The sequence below is a fragment of the Plecotus auritus genome, assembly GCF_963455305.1.
Source record: "Plecotus auritus genome assembly, chromosome: 9".
Taxonomy (NCBI): Eukaryota; Metazoa; Chordata; class Mammalia; order Chiroptera; family Vespertilionidae; genus Plecotus; species Plecotus auritus.
Genome location: NC_137783.1, coordinates 115,351,536 through 115,376,767, shown reverse-complemented (window position 1 = coordinate 115,376,767; position 25,232 = coordinate 115,351,536). Strand labels below are relative to the sequence as shown.

At 40.0% G+C, this 25,232-nt stretch overlaps 2 protein-coding genes across 2 annotated transcripts; both read right to left on the bottom strand.

Annotated features, from left to right (window-relative positions):
- Positions 1–344: 344 nt before the first annotated feature.
- Positions 345–14,201, bottom strand: ZNF215 (zinc finger protein 215; the record flags this gene model as incomplete). Its single annotated transcript, XM_080640662.1, is given in 7 exon segments — positions 345–368; positions 370–1,226; positions 2,962–3,057; positions 3,383–3,515; positions 5,291–5,325; positions 8,118–8,708; positions 13,926–14,201. Coding segments are annotated over 6 exon segments (1,536 nt in total). The 5' UTR covers positions 8,509–8,708; positions 13,926–14,201.
- Positions 14,202–20,806: 6,605 nt separating this feature from the next.
- OR2D3 (olfactory receptor family 2 subfamily D member 3) lies at positions 20,807–21,751 on the bottom strand (the record flags this gene model as incomplete). Its single annotated transcript, XM_080641628.1, has 1 exon — positions 20,807–21,751. The coding sequence occupies one exon, from the start codon at positions 21,749–21,751 to the stop codon at positions 20,807–20,809; it is 945 nt and encodes a 314-aa protein (XP_080497754.1).
- Positions 21,752–25,232: the final 3,481 nt, after the last annotated feature.

Genomic DNA, 25,232 nt, shown 5'->3' with positions numbered 1-25,232 from the left:
CTTCTCCCTAATATGGACTTCCTCAATAGATTATGCGAATAGGTCCTATTTATGAACTAGAGAAAGATGATGGTAATGAACATCAGAATAATGATAGACAAACACTTGTATGGTGATATGTTTAATTCCAAACTCTGTGGTTTCATCTGGGAGCCAGGAAAATCTGCCTGAGATTTCTATCCAATAACAGATTTCCCTTCAATATTAATTCCATCATTATCAATTAGAGAATAATCTCTGACAAACAGTTTCTTTTTTCCATTTGTATTTTCATAAGATTCCTTCCAGCATAAGTTCATGGATGTTGAATGAGTTCTGTACTCTTACTGAAGGTAATATTACATTTACTTGTTATAGGACTTCTCTTTGAGTATGAAGTTTTTGGTGTTTAATAAGGTTTGAATTCCTGTTGAAGGTTTTCTCACATTTGTTACATTTAAATGGTTTCTCTCCGGTATGAATCATTTGATGCCGAATAAGTGAGGAGCTCCGGCTGAAGGATTTTCCACAGTTAACACATTCATAAGTATTATCTCTAAGATGGAGACTTGGGCTTTTATTACTGACTTCACTCTTACTGAAGACTGTTTCACATTTATTTCCTTTGTAGGCCTTTACTTCTGGATGACTTCTTTGATGCTTACTAAGGTTTGTTCGTCGGTTGAAGGATCTCCCACATTTACTACATTTATAGGGTTTCTCTCCTGTGTGAATGATCTGATGTCGAACAAGGGATGAACTCCGGCTGAAGGCTTTCCCACACTGAAAACATTCATAGCAATTCATTGTGGTATAACTTTTTGGGTGTTGAGTATCTGTACTCAGGCTCAAGGCATTCCCACATTCATTATATTCTGAATGTTGCTTCCCTACTAAGTCAAAATTAAATTTGAAATTAGTTTTAAACTTATCGCACTTTGGGGACCCCTTCCTCATAGGAACTTCTTGTTGACTATCAAAAACTGAGTTAACTGACTTAACATCAAAGCTTTTCTTATTTTCACTGCATTCAAAGTCTCCCTCCCCAGTATCGACTGTCTTATGAATGAAAGCTTCTTGTGGCAAATTTATGTCCCATTTCCTATATAACCAATCATCACTTTTCCAGGCATCTAGAGAAGGAAGTCTACTTTGGGTCCGTGTTGTCATTATCACTCCATGGGATGATTCTGCACCAGAAATTCTCTTTGAAACTGAATCCTGATTTTCTGAAATTACTTGTGTATCTGAAAAGAAATAAAAATTCCACAAGCTAGAAGAAGAAAAATTGCATAATTAGGAAAGGAAGGCTAAACCATATAAGGGGATATGCATATTTTATGCATCTTAAACACAGAATAAAATGTGAAGTGAGGCTAGAAAAGGAGAAGTACAGAACAAATAAATGAGATAAAAATATTAAAAAGAAGGTTTAGAGATCAACAAGGCATAGAATGGAAGAAAGAGCATCCAAAAGATAACTGAGGGAGGAGATATAAAAAGGAAGAAACAGAGTAATTTGTCTATCAAATTAATAAAGATTTCAGGTAAAAAATACCTAGTGTTTGCCAGGGTGATAAAACAAAACAGAAATAGGCAACCCTGCTAGCGGTTCTCAACCTGTGGGTCGCAACCCACAGATTGAGAACTGCTGCTGTAGAGTCTAAGACCATCGGAAAACACAGATATTTACATTACGATTCATTAACAGTAGCAAAATTACAGTTATGAAGTAGCAACGAAAATAATTTTATGGTTGGGGGTCACCACAACATGAGGAACTGTATTAAAGGGCTGCGGCATTAGGAAGGTTGAGAATCACTGTATTAAGGTATCAATTCTTAAATTATATAACTGTCTAATCACTATGCTGTACACCTGAAACTAATATAAAATAATATTGATGTGAATAAAATGCATCTTTGGACATCTCCCTAAATACACACACACACACAATATACACACAAACACACACCACTTCTTTGGTGCTGAAGTTCCTCTTCTAATAAGGTATACTATAGAAGTCATCACATAAGCCTGAAAAATTGGCAATAACCTAAATGTCCAATAATTGTGGTGGGAGGGAGGAATGGTTGAATATACTGATACATGTATGTGATGGTATGTTATATGTGAATTAGAAACCAATTTTCGTATTTAGTGAAATAGGCAATTGTGCATGATATCATATTAGGTAAGAAGAGAGGAATATATATAATGACATATTCCTGATAACCCCAATTTTGGAAAAAAGAAATTGTCACAAGCCACAGAAATACATTATCATAAACAAAGAAAATGGCTTAAGAAAAAAAAATACACAAATGTTAATAATACGTAACTCTGGTTAGTGATGTAATGAGGTGAGTTATATCCCTCATTATAGAAAAGTATATTCTATACTTTCTAAAATATATATTAAGCCCACAATAATTTAAAACAAAATGTTAATAAGATTAAATTATGATGAGGGTAGGGACTTAAGGCACAAGTTAAGGATTTATATAGTTAAAGAAGGGGAAAAACTGAAGAATATTGAAGCCACTCTAAGATAAAGCAGAGTTTTCTGTTTTCTTAAAAAAAAAAAAAAAAAAAAAAAAAGTACCATTTAATGAGATGATGGCTAACATTCATTTATATAGCATTTACCAGGTGTCAGGCACTGCTCTAAGTATGTTACACATATGAATACATTTAATCCTCACAGTAAAGTGGAAGTAGACACTGTTATTCACTCTCTGTTACAGATTAGGAAACTGGCAGACAAGCCACATAGTTTTAAGTTCTAACCAATTCCACAGCTTTGCTTGTCCACATAAGAAAAAGAATCTGTGAACAAAAGGCAATGATGACTTTTTTTCTTCAAAGTTTAGGTGGTTTTGTCATCACCTCCCCAATTACCAATCAAAGGCTGGGTTGTACAATGTTAAGTTTAACAAACAGAAGCTTTTTACAAATGCCTCATATTTGCCTGCTTCTTACCAAATATGGCTGTTCTTGGGAGTTCTTGCTCCGTTATCCATCCTTTTATCTTACTCTCCAACTTGGGGACCTCAACTGGTTTGGAAAATAGAAGCTCTGTTATGGGAAAAATGAAAACAACACAACAAACAAATATACATGACACTGCAGACCGTTTTATATGAAAAAGAATTCCATCCCAACATAGTATTCTAAGAGCTGTTGAAAGATTAGGCCAGAATCATCATACACCTATGTATTTCTAAAACTCTACATCAGAAAGGACTTTCAGCCAGATACAGCAAGAAAATCTGCTGTTGTGCCCAAAGAATATTAGGAAATCTGAACCTAATCCCACATGCCCTTAATCACTTCAGCAGTCCTATATTTAGTAGATGAAGAGATTATTAATGAGCAGATTAGGAAAGTACATAGAAGCCACCTTTCCGCAATGAACTGAGGTTCCTATAGTTCTCCAGCATCACATCCCTGTACAGGTTCTTTACAGCAGGGTCCAATTGCCCCCACTCTTCCGCGCTGAATTCCACAACCACATCTTTGAATGTCACTGGTTCCTAAAACATTAAGTTCCTTTTTAATCAAAGATCACTCCAAAAATATTACTAGAGGAGAAATAAATTTGGAAAGAATACGGGAGGTAGCCAGAATATACAAGAATTTGATAGGTCAATGTTTGGAGTTCTAAAGGATGAAAATCATGTTATATCAGGGGCCTATCAACTTGGAACTCTGTGAGGGCCGCAAAAGGAAAATTAATTCGATTAGCTTACATTTTGCTGGAGGAGAAAAAAACAGTTGGGATAACTGTGGAACAAAAATTATTATAGAGTATAAATAATTTACATAAAAGGAGTTCAGAGCAAAGAGTTGAAGGTAGATTTGAGGGAAATTTGTAATGACGATGTAGGCTTCAATAGCAGAAGAGGTAGGGCATTTTCTCCAATTGAGAAACGCAGCCTGCTAACCTCAGTTCTCACAGCCTAATGTTAGCTTGTCGGACAGGCCTTTCCTGATTACCCAAAGTAGCCATTCTCTTAATCAGTCTCTACTGCATTATATTTCTTTCTTTGTAATTATTATTCCTGTCTGCAATTATCCTTTAAAAAATATGTTTTTATTGATTTTAGGGAGAGGAATGGAGGAAAGTTGGGGGAGAGAGAGAGACATCAAAATGAGGGAGAAACATGGGTCGGTCACTTCTTATATGTACCCAGACAGGGGAACCAACCAGCAACTTGGGTATGTGCCCTGACAGATGCTCAATCTACTAAGCCACACCAGCCAGGGCTGCAATGAGCTTATTTGCTTGTGTCTGCCTGTCTGCTTTGACTATAATCTCCACAAAGCCAGGATTTTGTTACATTTACTGTCATAAAAAAGTGTGGCATATTAGGCACTGTGTAAACATTTCTTCTTTTTCTTTAAAGATTTTTTATTGACTTTTAGAGAGAGAGAGAGGAAGGGAGAAAGTGAAACATCAATTGGCTGCCGGGGATCGAGCCCACAACCCAGGCATGTGCCCTGACTTGGAATCAAACTGGCAACCTTTTGATGCATGGGATGACATCCAAGCAGCTGAGCCACACTGGCCAGGGCTGCGTTAAACCTTTCCTAAAAGGGCCCTCTTACCATCAACAGTTGTCGAATTTCTCTCGGTATTCTCAACCCTATCATTGCGGGCACCTTCAGCCACACTGAAATATACAAATCCTTTCCCTTCCCCTACTTCAGAGCCTGTCTTTGTGAATAAGTCGTCTACATTCGTTTTGCTTCCTCACCTTCTCTGCAACCTGGCTTTTATTCTCATGCATGTTAGTAGCTCCATGATGATAACTGAACAAACACTAAGACACTACCCAGGCTGGATTTTCCTAAACTCTAAAGGATTTCTTCTTGAAATATTCTCATCTTGTGCTTTCAGTGACAAAATTTTCCTGGTTTTTCTCTACTACTTTGTTTGTTTTATTTCAGTATCCTTTGAGGTTTCTTCTCCTGAAGATTAGTGAAATTGGCTCCCTTCACTTTTAATTCTGAACATTCTCTGGATGGGCTCTATTTTAATAGCTTCAATTATTGTTTATAGTTTTGAAGAAATAAATGCACAGAGAACATACAAAGATTATATTTTTCAAAAACTGTATCGCCAACTAAAATAGTTCCAATGTCCTGAGGGAGAACAAGTCTCGTGTCCTTAGACAGACTATGTTTGACAAAAGTTCAAAGGTCAAGAAAGAAAAATCAGGTCATTTCAGTAAAGAGTGGAATCCTAATTCACCTGGGATTTGCCTGTTAGAGAGTCTGCTTCCATTTTCTCTTTCTTGATACTCACCTTCTGGAGAAGGGCAGAATCTTTGCTGGGTATATCTGAAGAAGAAGAAGAAAAACATTAGGGAGACAAGCTATGCTTTGGAGAAAAGCTTATTGATTACAGCAGTGATTATAACATGCTATCCACAGGAATCAGCTTTAAAGAACTCTGAAAAAATAATGATGCAAAGCTCTACAACCAATCAGAATCTCCAAGGGTGGGGCCTAGATCTTATATTTTTAAAAAGCTCTAAATGTGATTCTGAAATTCCACCAGGGATTGAGAACTACTGGATCAGAGGGAAAAGAGCCAAAATAATATTTTGCGGCCTCATTTGTGGTTATAGCAGATCCCCCCAAAATAACTTTAACCCTGTCAAAACTAAATCCTACCTAAGACTTAGCCACCATACCCTGTAATTCTACTGGGAGCTAAGAATACAGGGTGGGACAAAAGTATTTTTACAGTTGTGAGTATGAGAAACAGAGTTTATTCTTGCACTATTTATTAATAACTAGAGGCCCAGTGCACAAAATTCGTGCACTGGGGAGGGGGGGTGTCCCTCAGCCCAGCCTGCACCCTCTCCAATCTGGGACCCCTCAGGGGATGTCTGACTGCAGGTTTAGGCCCGATCCCACAGACATCCCTCTCACAATCTGGAACTGCTGGCTCCCAACCGCTCGCCTGCCTGTCTGCCTGATTGCTCCTAACTGCTTCTGCCTGCCAGCCTGAGAGCCCCCTAACCGTTCCCCTGCCAGCCTGATTGACACCTAACTGCTCCCCTGCCAGCCCAATTGCCCCCAACTGCCCTCCCCTGCTGGCCAGGTCGCTCCCAACTGCCCTCCCCTGCAGGCCTGGTCCCCCCAACTGCCCTCCCCTGCTGGCCTGGTCGCTCCTAACTGCCCTCCCCTGCTGGCCTGATCACCCACAACTACCTTACCCTGCCAGCCATCTTGTGGCAGCCATCTTTGACCACATGGGGGCAGCCATCTTGTGCAAGGGCATGAGGGTCAATTTGCATATTACCTCTTTATTATATAGGATTGTATTATTTTCCATACAAACAACTGTAAACATACTTTTGCCCCACCCTGTATTTTATCCTACCAATCCCTTCCTCAAACACATTGGTGAGACTTCTACTCAAGGGTTCTTTACCTCTAAGTTGCTCTGTGTATACCATATATAGACTTAGGCAGTCTGGTCACCCTGAACTACTGGACTCTTTTAAGTATATAAATACCTCGGTGGCAACCAAATCTCCTCCAGTACATTAGTGAGAAGTATACCCAAGGGCCACTTTCCCAAAGTTTCTCCAAGATTCATTATTTATAGCAATGATCCTCAAATGCCAGACTATAAACCAATACTAGTCTGTGAAGAAGTTTTCATTGATTCAGGGTAAAATAAGAAGAAATACAAACAATGTAGGACAGGGGTGGGCAAACTTTTTGACTTGAGGGCCACAATGGGTTCTTAAACTGGACCGGAGGGCCGGAACAAAAGCATGGATGGAGTGTTTGTGCGAACTAATATAAATTCAAAGTAAAGGAGCGGAGGGGAGAGCAAGAGAACCGGATAGAACAGCCGGATCCGGCCTGCGGGCTGTAGTTTGCCCACGGCTGATGTAGGAAATATTTTATGAGACCCTTTTGTAAATAAAGGCAGAATTTGGGGGAAAAAAATCAAATTTCTCAGCAATGTACTTTTGAATGCTGCCTAAAGGTTATATAGGTAGGTACATTGTTATTAACTTAATTAGGGTACTCCTAAGCTGGCCTTTGCTAAAAACTCAAGGGGCCAAAGAGCCACATGTGGCTCACAAGCCACAGTTTGCCAACCACTGAGGTAATCAGTAAATCTTTTAGGTTCAAACTCCTGTTTTTCCAATGCTCCCTTCATTCTGTAACACCTGACCTAGTCTTTTGACCAGTTTTTTTTTTGTGTTTTTTTTTTCAGAGCCCTCAGGTCTATCCTTTACATAAGCAGTTGGAAAAACCTTTTCTGCAAAGATTCGGATAAAAATATTTTAGGTTTGCTGCTATACAGTCTCTGCTATAACTAATCAACTCTGGTCATAGCATGAAAGCAACTGCAGACAAAGTATAAATAAATGGGCGTGTCTGTGTTCCAATAAAACTTTATTTCCAAAAATATTTTGCCTTTGGGTCATAGTTTGCCAACCTCCACTCAACACTGATACCAACATATTTTTTAAAACGCACACCAAATGGTTGCACTCCCCTACCCAACCTGTGAGATCTCATTCTATTTCTATTGCCTACAGAATAAAATCCATGTTTCGTGATATCAAGTTCTTCATGATCTGGCCCTTGACACCTTCTAACTTCAAAAAGGATAATTTTTCTTCCTATGGAAAGGGTCAATTATTTTTTAAAGGTTTTTCTTTCTTTTTAATTGAGGCATCATTGACATATAACATTGTATTAGTTTCAGGTGTACAACATAATGATTCAATATTGGTATACAGGTATATTGTGAAATGATCACCATAATAAGTCTAGTTAACATCTGTCATTATATAGTTACTAATTTTTTTTCCTGTGATAAGAACTTTTAAGACCTACTTTCTTAGAAACTTTCAAATATGCACTACAGTATCGTTAACTATGTCACCATGCCATACATTACATCCCCATGGCTTATTTATTTTATAACTGGAAGTTTGTAATTTTTGACCCTTTTCACTCATTTTGCCCACTCCTTACTGCTCGCCACTGGCAACCACTAATCTGTTCTCTGAATCTAGGAGCTCAGTAATTTTGTTTTTGCTTTCAGATTTCAGAGAAGAGTCAACTATTCTACATCCAGTTTTCTATATTCTCACCTTTGTCTTCAATTACATCTTCTATGAGGGTCACCACTTCTTTGCTGTTCTTTGGATGATGTAAATTCACCCAAGTCCTGACCTCTTCAGGGAGAATTTTCAGGAATTGTTCCAGCACCAACAGTTCTAGGATCTGCTTCTTAGTATGAACCTCTGGTCTCAGCCACTGAAGACAGAGCTCCCAGAGTTGGCTCAGGGCTTCATGAGGCCCAGACACTTCCAAGTACTGGAAATGTCTGAACTTTTGACGAGAGGTCTCAGAGTCATAGGTTTCCCTGACTGGGGTGGTTTCCTGCTGCCAAGACACATCTCCTCTCAGATCCTTACGTTGTTCATCCAGAGTCAGGTTTTGAGGTTTTGAGATAGCCATCAACTTGTTCAGGGGCTGCATCTTCCTAGATAGAAGTCCCACTTTGTTTGAATTTATCTTATCAGAGGAGTCCTGTAATTCTTAGGCTTGGGCTAAGTACCTGTGTACTATATATATATATATATATGTGGTGTGATTTGAGCTAAATTATATCTCACAAGAAAATTTCCAGGAATTCCAGGAGTTTCAGATATAAAGCCAGCATTCAGGTACCTGAGAGGCTGAAAAAAGACACAAATATGACCTCTAGATAGTGAACATATTAGAATAGTGTTAAAAGATAAAATAGTACATATAATATTCTTAAAATTACTTAAGCAAATAAATATAATGGATTCTCCTTTCATTCTTATTTTTCTTCTTTATAACAGGAAAATATGCTATCCCTTCCCCCCAATTAACTCAAAAAGACAAAGAAACAGAGATAGATATCACGCAAACAAGTGATAAATGAAATATTCCTTTGATTAAAACAAACTTCATAATTTAACTCCAGTGTCTCCTGTACCAGGTAACAACTCTGTTTTGCTTTATAACTAAGCAAAACAAACCTTCAGGCAGGATATTAAGGTTTAATACTGGAGATGCCTAAAAAACTTCTTAAGTTCCCATTAAAATACCAATAAAGTCATATAAAATGAGTAAAATTGGCACTACCACTAGAAATTAAAGTAAGAAACCAATTATTTAAAAATACAAGAATAAATATTCATGAGCTATTTTATTGTCAGGGATTTTTAAAAAAGTGATTCCAAACTACAATAATTAAAATTTTTTATTTGTTAGAACTCATTAGGGGCCAGTCTGCAATGTCCACCATGGAAGTCTTAGGCTCAACTAAACAGACCACAATACTACCATGGGTCACATTTGGCTATTAGAGAGAAAACACAGATTGTTAGCAGAGTGAGTAACTGGCATTTTTCTTCAGTGGGAGTCCTCACAAAATATAGCTCAAGTCAAGAGACCCACCTAGGTTGTGCAGAAAGCATCTTGACTGAAAAGCCTATCCGCAGGAGCCAATATTTCTTCTAAAATCTCAGGGCACAGCACCCAGGGTTCCCCAAAGAGCTTGGCCAACTACAACAGTCATTATGTCCAGGGAAGTTCAGATGTAGCTTTCTGTCCAATTTATAATACTGCTAGTCTGGATGCAATCTACCATTCAAAGATCTTTTTTATTATACACCTCTAGGCCAGTGGTTTTCAGGGATGATTTTGCCACCAGGGCAATGCCTAGAGACAGTTTGGTTGTTATGACTGGGAGTTATTACTGGCACCTAGTGGGAGTAGCTACTAAACACCCTACAATAGACAGCCCTCTAATATCAAAAAATTATCCAGCTCCAAATATCATTATTTTCAAGATTAAGAAACCCTGACATAGGCAATAGATAGTGACTAGGAGTACATACTTTGGAGTCTACCTGATATGAGGTTAAATCTCAGCTGAAGTTACCATATGTATGAAACTGAACAAGTTATTTAAAAAAAGCTTGCATTTTCTCAACTGCAACATAGCTATAACAATACCTACCTGATTAAATTATAAAGATTAAAAGAACACTCATCTCACTTCTTGGCAGATAGTAAGCACTCAATATGCACCTTGTTGAGAATTTTTATCATAAATGGATGTTGAATTTTGTCAAATGCTTTTTCTGCATCTATTGATATGATCATATGATTTTTTTCCTTCACTTAGCTAATGTGGTAATATCACACTGACTGATTTGTGAATATATTTGCAAATCATGTATCTAACAGGTTCATATCCAAAATATATAAAAATATTATGTAACTAAATAGCAAAAACAAACCATCTAATTTTAAAGATGAGCAGAAGATCTGAATAGCCATTTTTCCAAAGAAGACATACAGGTGGCCAACAGGTACATGAAAAGATGCTCAAAACCACTAATCATCAGGGAAATGCAAATCTAAACCACCATGAAATACCACCTCACACCTGTGAGAATGGCTATTATAAAAAAGACAAGAGATAACTAGTGTTAGTGAGAATGTGAAGAAAATAAAAACCCTGTGTACTTTTGGTGGGAATGTAAATTTGTGCAGCACTAGGGAAGAGAGTATGGAGGTTCCTCAAAAAAAAAAAAAAAAAAAATTAAAAACAGAACTACCATATGATTCAGCAATCCCACATCTGGGTATTTATCTGAAGAAAATGAAAACATTAACTCAAAAAGATATATGCATCCCTATGTTCACTGCAGCACCATTTACAAGAGCCAAGATATGGACACAACCTAAGTGTCCATCAATAAGTGAATGGATAAAGAAAATGTGGTGTGTGTATACAAATGGAATATTATTCAGCCATAAAACAGAATGAAATCTTTCCATTTGTGACAACATGGATGGACCTTGAGGGCATTATACTAAGTAAAATAAGTCAGGCAGAGAAGACAAATAACATATGATCTCTCTTATATAATAAACCAAAAACAACAACAACAAACAAACAAAATAAGCCAATAAAAGCTAGCTCATAGATTCAGAGAACAGATTGGTGGTTGCCAGAGGAAGGGGGTGGGCAATGGGAGAAATGAAAGAAGGGGTTCAAAAGTTTTTAAAGAAGAGCTAGAAGCAAATGAGAAGAATTTATCAATGTTTTCCATTGTGTCTTGCTGAAACCATATAGTATCCATTTAAAAAGCACTCAACAGATTATCATGTATACATGTTTATGTCTGCCTATTAGTATATTTTACAGATTGGTAAAAACTTTGTGCACAAAAGTTATTCTCAACTCCTGAGATACAACCTCCAAAGGTTAGGAAAGTCCAGGTTCATAGAAAGAAAAAAAAAAATCAATCAATAAAAACATTTTTTTTAAAGAAAGAAAATAAAGTTCAAAGTGACAAAGAGGTGTCATTGAGTCCCAGAAAAACAATGAACTATAGGCCAAAATACTTTTAAAATAAACACAAAGGGAGAAAGAGGAGTGAAAAAGTTCACAGGCAATATGTTAAAAACAAAACAATAAAAGGAAGCACAAAAATGAAAAATAAAAATAACAAGGACAGTTATTGGAACAATAAGTGTATCCAGTAAAAGTTTAAACTCAACTACATAAATACTCAAGAGACATCAAAAACAAAAGAACTCCAAAGTTGAAAATAAAGGGATGATTACAAATATAACAAGCAAATGTAAACAATAAAATATGCATGGGTATATTGAATTAAAAGCACAAATGCATTAAAATAGACAAAGAGGAAACTTTATATGATTGAAGGTACAACTCATAGTGAAGTTCAACTTGTTAAATGTACCTAAAAATATAAATGAAATATATTTATAGCAAAACCCTCTGAAAATGAGATGAAGTCAACAATGACACATTAGAATGGGCGATTAAGGCAACTTTCTGAGTCCTTAAAAAAACAAAACACCCTAAAATTAATTACTAATGTAGTGCATAGAAATAAACATGGTTACTCTGATATTTAAACCAGATAGAATGCAAGCACTGATGAGAATGTTTACAAAAGCTGCTATTTATTAGGCTGCCAGAAAACTCAATAAATAAAAAGAATATAGAGTGGTACTGACAACATTTATTACCAGAATGAAAACCAGAAAAAACACACTCTCAAATACTATGAAAATTAAATGTTGCTTCTAAAAACGAACTCAAATTAAAAATATTGCACATCATAATCTATAGAGCACAGCTCAAGCTTCACGGTGAGGCAATGGCAAAGCCTTACATACACAGTGTGTCCTCCAAAAATGACAGTTCGATTTTGAAAATGAAATGTATTTTAATAAATACTGCTTTTACAATTATTCAGTGTGTGAGTACATTTTTTGGGGGACATAGTATACAACTGAACCAGAATGAGATGCATTACACATTAAACTCAGTGTAAAAAAACATCAAAATAAACTAGGGACTTATAGGTTAAAAATATAAGTTAATATATTACTCAGTATAAACAATTATAGAGCGAGGAGGACAGGTGAAGATGTTCAGGATGATATGCTTGCATTTAGGATACAGAAAAGCTTAAGTGATAGAAGGGCCATGACTTGAAGGAGCTTAAGTGGTCAGTAAGTGATGAATATTGGAATAAAGAAAGTCAAGAAGTGTTAAACTGAATAGATAGATGCCTTTGAGGCTGATGGTCGCACTCAGGATGAAGAGTTAAGACAGTGAGCCAGTATCACTGGGGAAGGAAGGACTCAGTAAGGTGCAGGTGACAGGAATCTGGAGTTCAATTAAATGACCAGGTGACACAAGTTCAAAGAATTTTACAGCTTCAAGGAATTGAATAGGTGTGTGTTGTAGGGAAAAGATAGTTTTCTGTGAAGAGGTTGTTAACCAAATCAGTGGTCGGCAAACTGTGGCTCGCGAGCCACATGAGGCTCTTTGGCCCCTTGAGTGTGGCTCTTCCACAAAATACCACGGCCTGGGCAAGTCTATTTTGAAGAAGTGGCGTTAGAAGAAGTTTAAGTTTAAAAAATTTGGCTCTCAAAAGAAATTTCAATCGTTGTACTGTTGATATTTGGCTCTGTTGACTAATGAGTTTGCTGACCACTGAAATACGTCATAAGTAGGGCAGTAGCTTGAGGAGAGCCTTTCAAATTAGCTCAGATAAAGAGGGGCAGAAAACAGTTTGGAAATGAGTATCTTAAATAAGAAAGATGCCTGGAGGGTTTTTTTTTTTCCTTTATTGATTTCAGAGAGGAAGGAAGAGGGAGACAAACATCCGTGATGAGAGGGAATCATGGATCGGCTGCCTCCTGCACGCCCCCTGGGGATGTGCCCGCAACCCAGGTATGTGCCTTTGGCCAGAATGGAACCTGGGACCCTTCAGTCCGCAAGCCGTCGCTCTAGCCACTGAGCCAAACCGGCTAGGGCAAGAAAGATGCCTGGAGGTTTTAATGTTTTGCGGGAGTGGCTAGGAATGATTGGGAAAGTAAAGCGAGTTGGAATGAACTTTTCTCCATTTTCTTTTCCAGTTGACCGATCCAATCACAGTTGGTATTTCCACGAGGAATCAATACCAGTCGTTCCAATACCAGCTGACCAAGATATATTCCCCAGGTTGAGCCCCTGGAGGTTGCCCCATTACAGAATGGAAGAAGGGGCAGCAGCGAAGCGAAATCTGGCTCAGCAGAGCCTGCTCTAGAATCCAGCCGCGTGCTCCGCACCCTGACCCTCTTATCTCGGCCGTCCGACCCTCTTATCTCGGCTCTCTCACGCACTAAATCCTTCCGCAGCCCTCGCCCCCAACCCCGTCAGCTCGCGCCATCCACCCGCTTCTCCCGCAGAGACCGCGGAGCGCCGCATAGGAACCTGGTCACTGGGAACAAACCGAGAAGGGCGCGTTCCGCGTAGACGTCCGCAAGCGGGGCTTCCAATTCCACGCCCCTGCGTCCTCACCGCCAGCTGACCCGGCGATACCTACCAGCAAGGCGCCCAGCCCGCGCTCCGTTCAGTCACCCGCAGGCGTCAGTTCCCCGGAGAGCCGCGGGACTCGCGTCCTGGCTGGCGAAGGCAGCTGGAGTTGGCAATCACCACAATCAGGAAGCCCTGGCCACTCCAGATCTTTAAACGCCGCTGCCTCATGAATCTCTTAAATACCAAAGCACGCGGGCCACGCAGTCCTGCGCACGCGCACCAGCCATGGAAGGAGACCCAGAACCCCCCGCGGCCCAGGGGTCTGTGAGATGGACCCGGCTCCGGCGGGTCGGGGGCGGGGTTTTCCTAGTCCCGCCCATTTGTCTAGGCCCCGCCCAGTCTAAAATTGTGTCCAACCATAGCGTCAGGAAGGGATGGATGCAATCCTTGGAGGGTGGGTGGGAGAAGGGAGTGTCAAATTTAAGTCGCTAACCCCATCTCTTACCAGAAAATTAGCTAAAATCTTTCTTACCGTCTCTTAGCACCCCCATGCTCCTAATTTGCTCGGAACCAAAAAAACAGTGACATAATTTCGACATAATACCGTTTGCATGTAACATGGTTTAGCATGGTTTTTCTTGATTCAGTTTTGTATCAAGGTAAAAGATCTTTTTTTTTTTTTTTTTTTTTTTTTTTTTTTTAAATTAATCTTTATTCAGATTATTACAATTATTTCTCCTTTTTTCCCCCATATTTCCCCTCCAGCCATTTCCCACCCCACCTTCTGCCCTTACCTACCCCCCACTGTCCTCATCCATAGGTGTATGATTTTTGTCCAGTCTCTTTATGAACCCCCCCATACCCCTTTCCCCCTGAGAATTATCAGTCCACTCCCTTTCTATGCCCCTGATTCTATTGTATTCACCAGATTATTCTGTTCCTCAGGTTTTTAATTCACTTGATTTTTAGGTTCACTTGTTGATAGATATGTATTTGTTGTTCATAATTTTTATCTTTCCTTTTTTCTTCTTCCTCTTCTTTAAGAATACCTTTCAGCATTTCATATAATACTGGTTTGGTGGTGATGAACTCCTTTAGCTTTTTCTTGTCTGTGAAACTCTTTATCTGCCCTTCAATTCTGAATGATAGCTTTGCTGGGTAGAGTAATCTTGGTTGTAGGTTCTTGCTATTCATCACATTGAAAATTTCTTGCCACTCCCGTCTGGCCTGCATAGTTTCCGTTGAAAAGTCAGCTGACAGTCGTATGGGTGCTCCCCTGTAGGTAACTAACTGTTTTTCTCTTGCTGCTTTTAATATTCTCTCTTTGTCTTTTGCTCTTGGCATTTTAATTATGATGTGTCTTGGTGTAGTCCTCTTTGGATTCCTTTTGTTTGGGGTTCTGTGGGCTTCCTGGACTTGTAAGTCTATTTCTTTCACCAGGTGGGGGAAGTTTTCGGTCATTATTTCTTCAAATAGGTTTTCAGTATTTTGCTCTCTCTCTTCTTCTGGCACCCCCATAATTCTGATGTTGGTACGCTTGAAGTTGTCCCAGAGTCTTCTTACATTATCTTCAACTTTTTGGATTTTTTTTTTTTGCTTTTTGCTTTTTCGGTTGAGTGTTTTTTGCTTCTTTGTATTTCAATTCTTTGACTTGATTTTTGTGTTCCTCTTGTCTGTTTTTGGGTCTCTGTATAATATTTTTTATTTCAGTCAGTGTATGTTTAATTTCTAGTTGGTCCTTTTTCATCTCTTCGAGGGTCTCGTTATATTTATCGGCCTTTTCTAGGATATTCTTAAAAAGCCTTATAACCGTGGTTTTGAATTCTATATCCAGTCGTTTGTTTTCCTCCATTTCTTTCGTTTGTGATCTGATTCTTAGACGCCGCATTTTCACTGCTTCCCTGAGTTGGTAGATTTGTGTGCTAGGTTTCCAATTTGGCCCAGTGGGTCTGCTTCCCCAGTTAACCTGGGGTGGACACTCTTGGTGTACCCCTTTGTGGACTGTGTGTACAGCCTTGTTGTAATTAAGTCTTTATTGTTGTTGGTATCACTGGGAAGAATTGACCTCCAGGCCAGTTGGCTGTAAGGATCAGCTGTGTCTATGCTGGGAGAAGTCCGGTGCTGGAGACAGCCTTATAGGATTAGACTTGCCAAATTGCAATAGCCTCTGTGCTCTGCTTGGATGGGGTGGAGTCTCAGTCTTGGCTTCCCATCAGCCTTGCCCTTGCTAGCACGTGTGTGCCTTCAGTCCTCTGCCTTCCCGGCTCCCGATTCTCTGCCCGAGAGTCCAGACTCCCCCCACAAGAGCGTGGGTCTCCGGGGGCTCGCCTGGAACTGGGGTTCACTGCAGTCAGAACTGGGGCTCACTTCAGTCAGAACTGGTGTTCGGTGCCGTCAGGAGCCTCTCACTCCCTTCCGCTAGGGAAAGCCTGTGGCAGCCTCCCGCAGCCTTTGTGCGCACTGGCGCGAGCGGACTTTCAGTCTTCCGCCTTCCCTGGCTCCCGAGTCTCCGCCCGAGAGTCCAGACTCCCCCCACAAGAGCGTGGGTCCCCGGGGGCTCGCCTGGAACTGGGGTTCGCTGCAGTCAGAACTGGGGCTCACTTCAGTCAGAACTGGGGTTTTGTGCCGTCAGGAGCCTCTCACTCCCGTCAGGAGCCTCTCACTCCCTTCCGCTAGGGAAAGCCTGTGGCAGCCTCCCTCAGCCTTTGTGCGCACTGGCGCGAGCGGACTTTCAGTCTTCCGCCTTCCCCGGCTCCCGAGTCTCCGCCCGAGAGTCCAGACTCCCCCCACAAGAGCGTGGGTCCCCGGGGGTTCGCCTGGAACTGGGGTTCGCTGCAGTCAGAACTGGGGCTTACTTCAGTCAGAACTGGGGTTTTGTGCCGTCAGGAGCCTCTCACTCCCTTCCGTTAGGGAAAGCCTGTGGCAGCCTCCCGCAGCCTTTGTGCGCACTGGCGCGAGCGGACTTTCAGTCTTCCGCCTTCCCCGGCTCCCGAGTCTCCGCCCGAGAGTCCAGACTCCCCCCACAAGAGCGTGGGTCCCCGGGGGCTCGCCTGGAACTGGGGTTCGCTGCAGTCAGAACTGGGGCTCACTTCAGTCAGAACTGGGGTTTTGTGCCGTCAGGAGCCTCTCACTCCCTTCCGCTAGGGAAAGCCTGTGGCAGCCTCCCGCAGCCTTTGTGCGCACTGGCGCGAGCGGACTTTCAGTCTTCCGCCTTCCCCGGCTCCCGAGTCTCCGCCCGAGAGTCCAGACTCCCCCCACAAGAGCGTGGGTCCCCAGGGGCTCGCCCGGAATAGGTGTTCAGTGCAGTCAGAACTGGGGTTCAATGCGGTCGGGGGCTCCCTTCCCCCTTCCGCCAGAGAAAGCCAGCCAGGCACTCCGCCGCCCTTCCTCTCTGCGCGCACAAAGACCCTTTGCCGTACCTCCAATTCTCTGTGAGCTTTTCTCCTTCCTTCTAGTTGTAGAATTTTCACTCAGTCAGCTTTCCTGCGGTTCTGGATGGTGTCCGTTCTGTCTTTTAGTTGTAGTTTTGAAATTGTTGTGCGAGGCAGCAGTTTAGGTGTTTACCTATGCCGCCATCTTGGTTTCTCCCAAGGTAAAAGATCTTGCAGAAGATCATGAGTTCAGGTTTGGCTTATTGAGGATGAGATGTTGTGACATCCAAGAAGCAATGTCAAATAGACAATTGACATCTGGATCTTAGGGCTAGACATGTAAAATTAGTGTCATTTCTGGATAGATGGTAATCGATGTCATAAGTGGGGGTGAGACTACAGACAGATAGATAAAAATAGAGAAAATAGTTAAAGGAGAGGGTATTGAGCCTCAGAGGAAGAACTTAAACTAGTCAGTCAGGGAAAGCCTTTTAGAGATGGAGCTATAAATTTAGGCCATGAGTTGACCAAGGTAAAACAGGATGTGAAACTAGGATTTTTTGTTTTGTTGCAACTTCTTCTGTAATCATTACTATGATAAGTGAATTATAAGTATAATGTCAATCCTCGCCACAATACTCTATGATAGAGGTTATTATACCCTAATTTATTGAAACTGAAAGATGGCACAGCTAAGCTTCAAGCTCAGATCACTTCAAATTTTTTCCACAGCTGCTCACTCAATGCTATAAGAATTAGATGATTATTGGTAATATATGACAGAATGGTGGAATGATGTGTGCCATGAATTGTTTGTGATGGGATTGGCATTTTGAAAATCCTATATAATAAAAGGCTAATATGCAAATTGTCCCCTTGGGAGTTTGACCGCCCACTATGATGTGTGCTGACCACCAGGGGTCAGCGTGGAACGAAGGAAGGCCCCAGCCGGCGGCCAGCAGCCAGGGAAGGAAGGCCCCGGCTGGCCCTGATCGCTGGCCAGGCCTAGGGACCCTACCCATGCATGAATTTTGTGCACCGGGCCTCTAGTCATATATAACTAGCTAGGTATAATAAAAAATTTAACTTGGAAGTATTGTCAGTAAATATGCTCAAACATGGTCTTCAGCCGATTAAGAGTGCATGGAAATGAAAAATGCAATAAAGAGGAGTGCGAATACCAGCCTTCCTTTCATACCCCTGGTAGATATGAAGTTTCTGACCATGTTTTCAAAGGTCCAAGGAAACCCATACATTGCTCTCTAACTGAACAAGGGTCATTTTCAGGTTTCAGTCCACTCACTGAAGGTCCAGCTATTTTTATGGCACAACTTTACAAGTTTTCTCTTAAAAAAAAAGATATAATTTATTAAGATTTTAATGTCTGTGGCTTTCTCATCAGCAACAACAGAGGCCAGAAGACAGTGAAATATCACCTTTAACATACTGAAGGAAATAAACTCTTATCAAGCCAGAATTGATGTAATGTTAATGCTAAGTTGAAAATGTTAAAGCTGTTTATTGTAATCTCTAGAGAACCACTAAAAAAGATATTATTGTCACTGTGAAGATCAAGGACTCCAAGCCCTTCTGGAACTAGATCCTTAAGATGCATAGACTTGTTTGTTACAAACTCCATTCCCTTCTATCATCATGAAATTCAGCTCCTCTGATTTATTGATTCATTCACTTATTATTAACTAACCTGTCTGTATTTTTTAATTACTTAAGCCAATAATTTTCTAGACCACTTCTATATTCATTCAGCAAATTTACATAGAGAACCTAATATGTGGCAGATACTGTACCAGCAATTGGGAATATACTAATAAACACAACCAGATGAGGACTTCCTTAATATCCTCTCCTTCTCCCTCACCCTCTCCCTCTGCCTCTGCCTCTGCCCCTGCCCCTGCCTCTCCTTCTCCCTGGTCCTGCACTGATGGTCTTGGCAGTGTAAAGTGCGCCATCTAGTGCTGAGTAGCAGTTCTGTGAGATGGTTTGGGTCTATGCTTGTGGCTACAGGACCAGAATTACCATCATTTCAATATTAGTTCTTTTAGTTTTTATCATGTATAGTCAGTTTTTGCTACTTGCAATTAAGAACCTGACAGATACATCATATTAACTATTATTTTTGGGTGAGTTTACTAAATATTTTTTTCTTTAGGAGCTTTCTGGCCCTTTATTGCCCTTCTTCCTCCATAGACTGAGAGGTAGTAGTTTCAAGCAGACAGCTCTTCATTGGTAGTGAAAAAGGCCCACTGGCATCTGTTTTGATGAAATAAATGGGAGCATGATTCTCTCAGGGTTTCAGTTATCCATTGCTGCATAACAAACCATCTTAAAACGTAGTGCCTTAAAACAGTAAGCATTTTATTTTGTTCAGGATTCTGTGGGTTCAGAATTTGGACAGTGGGGATGGCAATTATGTTAGATAAAGGAATCTTTAAAAATGGGTGGTTGTGTGATAATTGATTTGGGGTAAATATAGAAACTGACTTTAGTGAGTTGTGGTATGGAAGGTTAATAAAATTGTTTAGTAGTAAAACTAGAAAAAGTGGGTTGAAGATACAAGAAACTTGGTTTTAACCTACCATGAAGAACATATTTCTAATAAAAAAAACACCTATCTACATATGAAAGGGAATAATCCAAGAGAGTAGGGAACTATATCATTCTTGTTTAGGCAAATGCTAGACAGTTGATTCAATAAAGAATTATGGGGTGGTTTAAGCCTCAGACATATGGTTGGATTAGATGACTGTTGAATTTTTTACTGATACCCCATGATTATATGAAGTTTGGATTGATGATATAAAATCTTTTTTTGGAGCTTTCAGAGAAAACATTATGAATTAGAAAATATTATTGCCGTTGGTACCTTTCTACAAGCAGAAATCCTCTTGTCTATGATCCCAGTATTAAAGACTTCCAGATATTTTTAATGTTTTAATTAGAGCCTATTCCTAGGTTTGCATTCCTGGGACATCCAAATTTGATATTAGAATATTCTTTGATATTAGAATCATGCATGCAATTCATATTAGAGATTATTTCAGGATAATCCACTTTAAACCTCCTAAATTTAATTTGGATCATGCTTAAAACATCTTCATGTTAGATGAATTAACCACAAGCTCCCTTTAAACAACACGATGTGATGCCCTGCTGATGTAGCTCAGTGGGTGAGCCTTGACCCAGGAACCAAGAAGTAGCCAGTTTGGTTCCAGTCAGGACACATGGCCGGGATGCAGGCTCCACATCCTCTCCCCCCAGTACAGGCTGTGCAGGAGGCAGCCAATCCATGAATGTTTCTATTTATCTCTCTCCCTAAAAAAATCAATAAATAAACATATTAAAATAACATAAGGTTTCTCATATTCAGGATATAACCTAACTTTTCATCCTTTTACTTCTTCCCTATGCCCTAGCTTAGCGTGCAATATTCACAGTTCCTAGAAATGTCCTTCACCATCATGCTTCTTCCTGAAATGACCTAATTCATAGCTGCCTATCGAAGTCCTGCTCCTTTTTTTAAGGATGTTACCATAGCTCTAAAAGTTACACCCAGAGGTCACTGCCTCTGAGAAAGAGATTTTCTTCCAGTTAGTTTCCTGAGAGCCCCTTTGACATCTTTGTTTCTCAGGCTATAAATTATGGGGTTCAACATTGGTGTGACCACTGTATAGAAGACAGATATCATCTTATCCCGCTCTTTTGTGGTCTTGGAGTTTGGCCTCATGTAGGTGAATATTCCTGATCCGTAGAAGAGGACAACGACAATGAGATGGGAACCACAGGTAGAGAAAGCCTTGAGCCTCCCCTCCCCAGACTGCATCTGGACCACAGTGGAGATAATATGCCAGTAGGAGACAAGGATCAGGGAGACAGGAGCTAGGAGGATGACCACGCCCATTGCAAAGATGGCCATTTCTGTGCTGTAGGTATCTGCTGAAGCCAGCTTCAGGAGTGCAGGAGGCTCACAAAAGTAGTGATTGATAATGTTCTGTCCTCGATAGGGAAGTTGGAAAGTAAAGGTGGTGTCCACCAGAGATACTAATGCCCCACTGGCCCAGGATGCTACAGCCAGCTGGAGACACACCTGTTGTGTCATGATGGTGGAGTAGTGCAGGGGCTTGCAGACAGCCACATACCGGTCATAGGACATCACTGCCAGCAGAGCACACTCTGTACACCCAACCAGAAGGAAGACAATTACCTGTGTCATACACCCCAGGAAAGAAATCGTTTTCCTATTTACCAGGAAGTGGACCAACACCTGGGGGACAATGCTAGTAGAAAAACAAAGATCTGCGAAAGAGAGGTTTCTAAGAAAAAAGTACATGGGCGTGTGCAGTTGAGAATCCATGAAGATGAGAATGATAATCAGCAAATTGCCAAGCACAGTCAACAGATAAATGATGAGAAAAAGAATAAATAGCAGGATCTGAGTCTGCAAATCCCTGGAAAGGCCAAGGAGGATGAATTCAGTCACAAAGGTTTGGTTTTCTTCTCCCATTGAGAGTTATGCCTGTTAACCTGTTTGGTATCAACAAAAATAAAAACTTTGGGTTTGTGATTTCAAGTACTGTAGAAGCAGCTCATTTAAAACTGATACCTAATTGGATAGTATTACTTTTTTTCTTATCCAATTTATTCTAATTAATATTAAATATAATATTTTATTATTTGGTCATAATTTAAATCCAATTTCCCCAAAAAATCTCCCCAGTGCCCCCTTTAAAAAATACACAGAACCTTTATTAAAGCCTTCCTGTTTTGATGTAAGGGTATTAGAGTTTATGGGGCTTTTACTAAATGGTTATACCCATATTGTTAGGAAATGACTCTGTATACTGTTAGGACTATTGCCATGCATAAAACTATATACTAACTGTTCAAAAAATACTACATATTTAATTATAACATATCCTCAAATACATGAAATAGTTTTCAGGCATCAAATTTAATTTGACCTCTTAAAAAACAGCAAATTGTACTTGTATTTAAAAATAACCTTTAGCATATCATACACTAAGGGCCATTCTATTTGGATTAAAGAGTAAAATATTAAAATTAGAACAATAAAAAAGAAAAAATAAGCCTAACCCTAATCCTAACCCTAACACAAATTGTTGTGATATCTGGATAGGACCAGATTGAAAAACATGCAGAGTTTACAACATAAATCAAAGGACTACGGTGAGATAATATCAAAGACAAAATTAAAAGATAACTACAAGCTGAGGGAAGTATTCAAGGGAAATGCCAGACAAAAGTTAAAATACTTCATTACATTAAGATTCCATATTTTTAAAACACTATGAAAATTGTTGAGTCCAAGGACATAGATTATTTTAAAAAAAGTGCAATGTCTACTAATAAGAAAAATATTCCATATTATTATAAGTCAATAATTATAATAACAATAATGAGAGATACATTTTTTTCACTTGGACAATTAGCAAGATTTTAATAGCAATGACCCACCACAAAAATAATTAGTGTTTTATTGAGCATTTAACCCATGACAGGCATTAATTTAAGAACCTCAACTTTTTTCAGCATATTACCTTCTAGCTGGCAACATGAGCAATATAATTACATTATGAGGTAGACACTATTATCTTATTTTGCAGATGAGGAAACTGAGGCATAGAGAGGTTAAGCTACTTTACCCAAATCACATAATTCATAAGTGGCAGAGTTCATTAGCTGTAAAATGAAGGTTTAGACATTTTTGTACAATGCAAGTGGTTAAAAAATTAGTGCAATCTCTCTGGAAAATAATTTTGTCAAATAAATTAAAAATTTAAATATTCACATGCTTTAAGCAGTTCTCAATGGTGTCCGGGAGAGAAAAATAACCTTTTTATTAGTCTTTGCTTCTGCCATGAGAAGTGAAAATCTAATTTGTAATATTCTAGGGCCGTGGTTGGCAATCTGCGGCTCGCGAGCCACATGCGGCTCTTTGGCCCCTTGAGTGTGGCTCTTCCACAAAATCCCACGGCCTGGGTGAGTCTATTTTGAAGAAGTGGCGTTAGAAGAAGTTTAAGTTTAAAAAATTTGGCTTTCAAAAGAAATTTCAATCGTTGTACTGTTGATATTTGGCTCTGTTGACTAATGAGTTTGCCGACCACTGTTCTAGGGTATTGGTTGGCCCAGGTTTACTACTATGGAAGGTTACTATGCCCATTTCTATTTCCTGTCTTCTTCCTGGGACTAAACTTATCAGTTGAGCAAGGTCCCCCTTAAGAACTTTACTTGCTCTATTCTCTTGTTTTTGATTGGTGTCTAGGTGTACCCTTTGTTCTTCAATATCATGCATGTTTCCAGCTATAGATAATATGATGTTATAATATGGATTTAAGTTGTAAGAGAAGTTGAGATCCTTGAAGGACTTTAGATTAGATGAAGTATCTGAACCCAAGCCTATCAGAACTCTGAACTTGATGACATTAGGGACTAGTCCAATTAATACAAAAGTGGTGCCTTATTTTTTATTATTTCTTGTTTCTTTTGTAGAACTCTAATGGGGAAATGACCAGGACTAAAGTAGTATTAGGAGTTCCTGAGTCCCCTAGACTGAATATCATCTAATACTCTAAAACATTATCCCAATTTCTAAATCTTATTCTAGGAGTCCATTCTAAATAAATACTGTAAGTTGCAGAAAATATTCACAAGAAAATATGTTTATCACATCATATAATAAAATAATGATTTAAAACAGACATATAGACCAATGAAACATAATAGAGAGCCCCCAAATAAGCCACACAGATATGGTACGTTGATCATCAACATGGGTGCCAACAATACACAATAGGAAAATAATATTCTTTTCAATAAATGGTGTTGGGAAAACTGGATATCCATGTGCAAAACAATGAAATTGGACTCTTATCTCACATTGTATACAAAAATGAACTCAAAATCGATTAATGACTCAAACATAAAACCTGAAACCATAGAACACCTAGAAGAAAGGACAGAGGGAAAGCTTCTGGGCATTAGTCTTAGCAATAATTCCTTGGCTATAACACCAAAAGCACAAGCAACAACAACAACAAAAATAGACAAGTGAAACTATATCAAACTAAAGAGCTTCTGCACAGCAAAGGAAATAATCAATGAAATGAAAAAGCAACCCATGGAATGGGAAAAATATTTGCAAACCATCCTATATAATAAAAGCCTAATATGCTAAGTGTCCAGTCGTGTAGTCAGCCGTTCAACCAATCAAAGCATAATATGCTAATGATATGGGAAGGCCACTCAACTATTCACTATAATGTGCACTGACCACCAGGGGGCAGTAGCTCCAACTGGTAGGTAAGTTTGCTGCTGGGGTCCGGCCAATTGGGACTGGGCGAGACAGGCAGGACACACCCTGGAGCCCTCCTGGCCAACCTCCTGCGTCCCTCCCTGGCCCTGATCATGCACTGGTGGGGTCCCTCAGCCTGGCCTGCGCCTTCTCGCAATCAGGACCCCTCAGGGGATGCTGGAGAGCTGATTTCGGCCCGACAGCGGAACGACTGGTTGCTATGATGTGCACTGACCACCAGGGGGCAGATGCTCAATGCAGGAGCTGCCCCCTGGTGGTCAGTGCACTCCCACAGGGAGGAGCGCCGCTCAGCCAGAAGCCAGGCTCATAGCTGGCGAATGCAGTGGCAGTGGCGGGAACCTCTCCCGCCTCCGCGGCAATGCTAAGGATATCTGACTGAAGGGTGCAAGCCTAAGCCGTCAGTTGGACATCCCCTGAGGACTCCCAGACTGTGAGAGGGTGCAGGCTGGGCTGAGGGACCACACCTCCCGAGTGCACAAATTTCACGCACCGAGCCTCTAGTATATTTTATAAAGGGTTAATACCTGAAATATTTAAGGAACTCATAAAACTCAATGGCAAATAATCTAATTTTAAAATGAACAAAGGAACTAATTAGACATTTCTTCAGAGAAGATATACAAATGGCCAACAGGTACATGGAAAGGAGCTC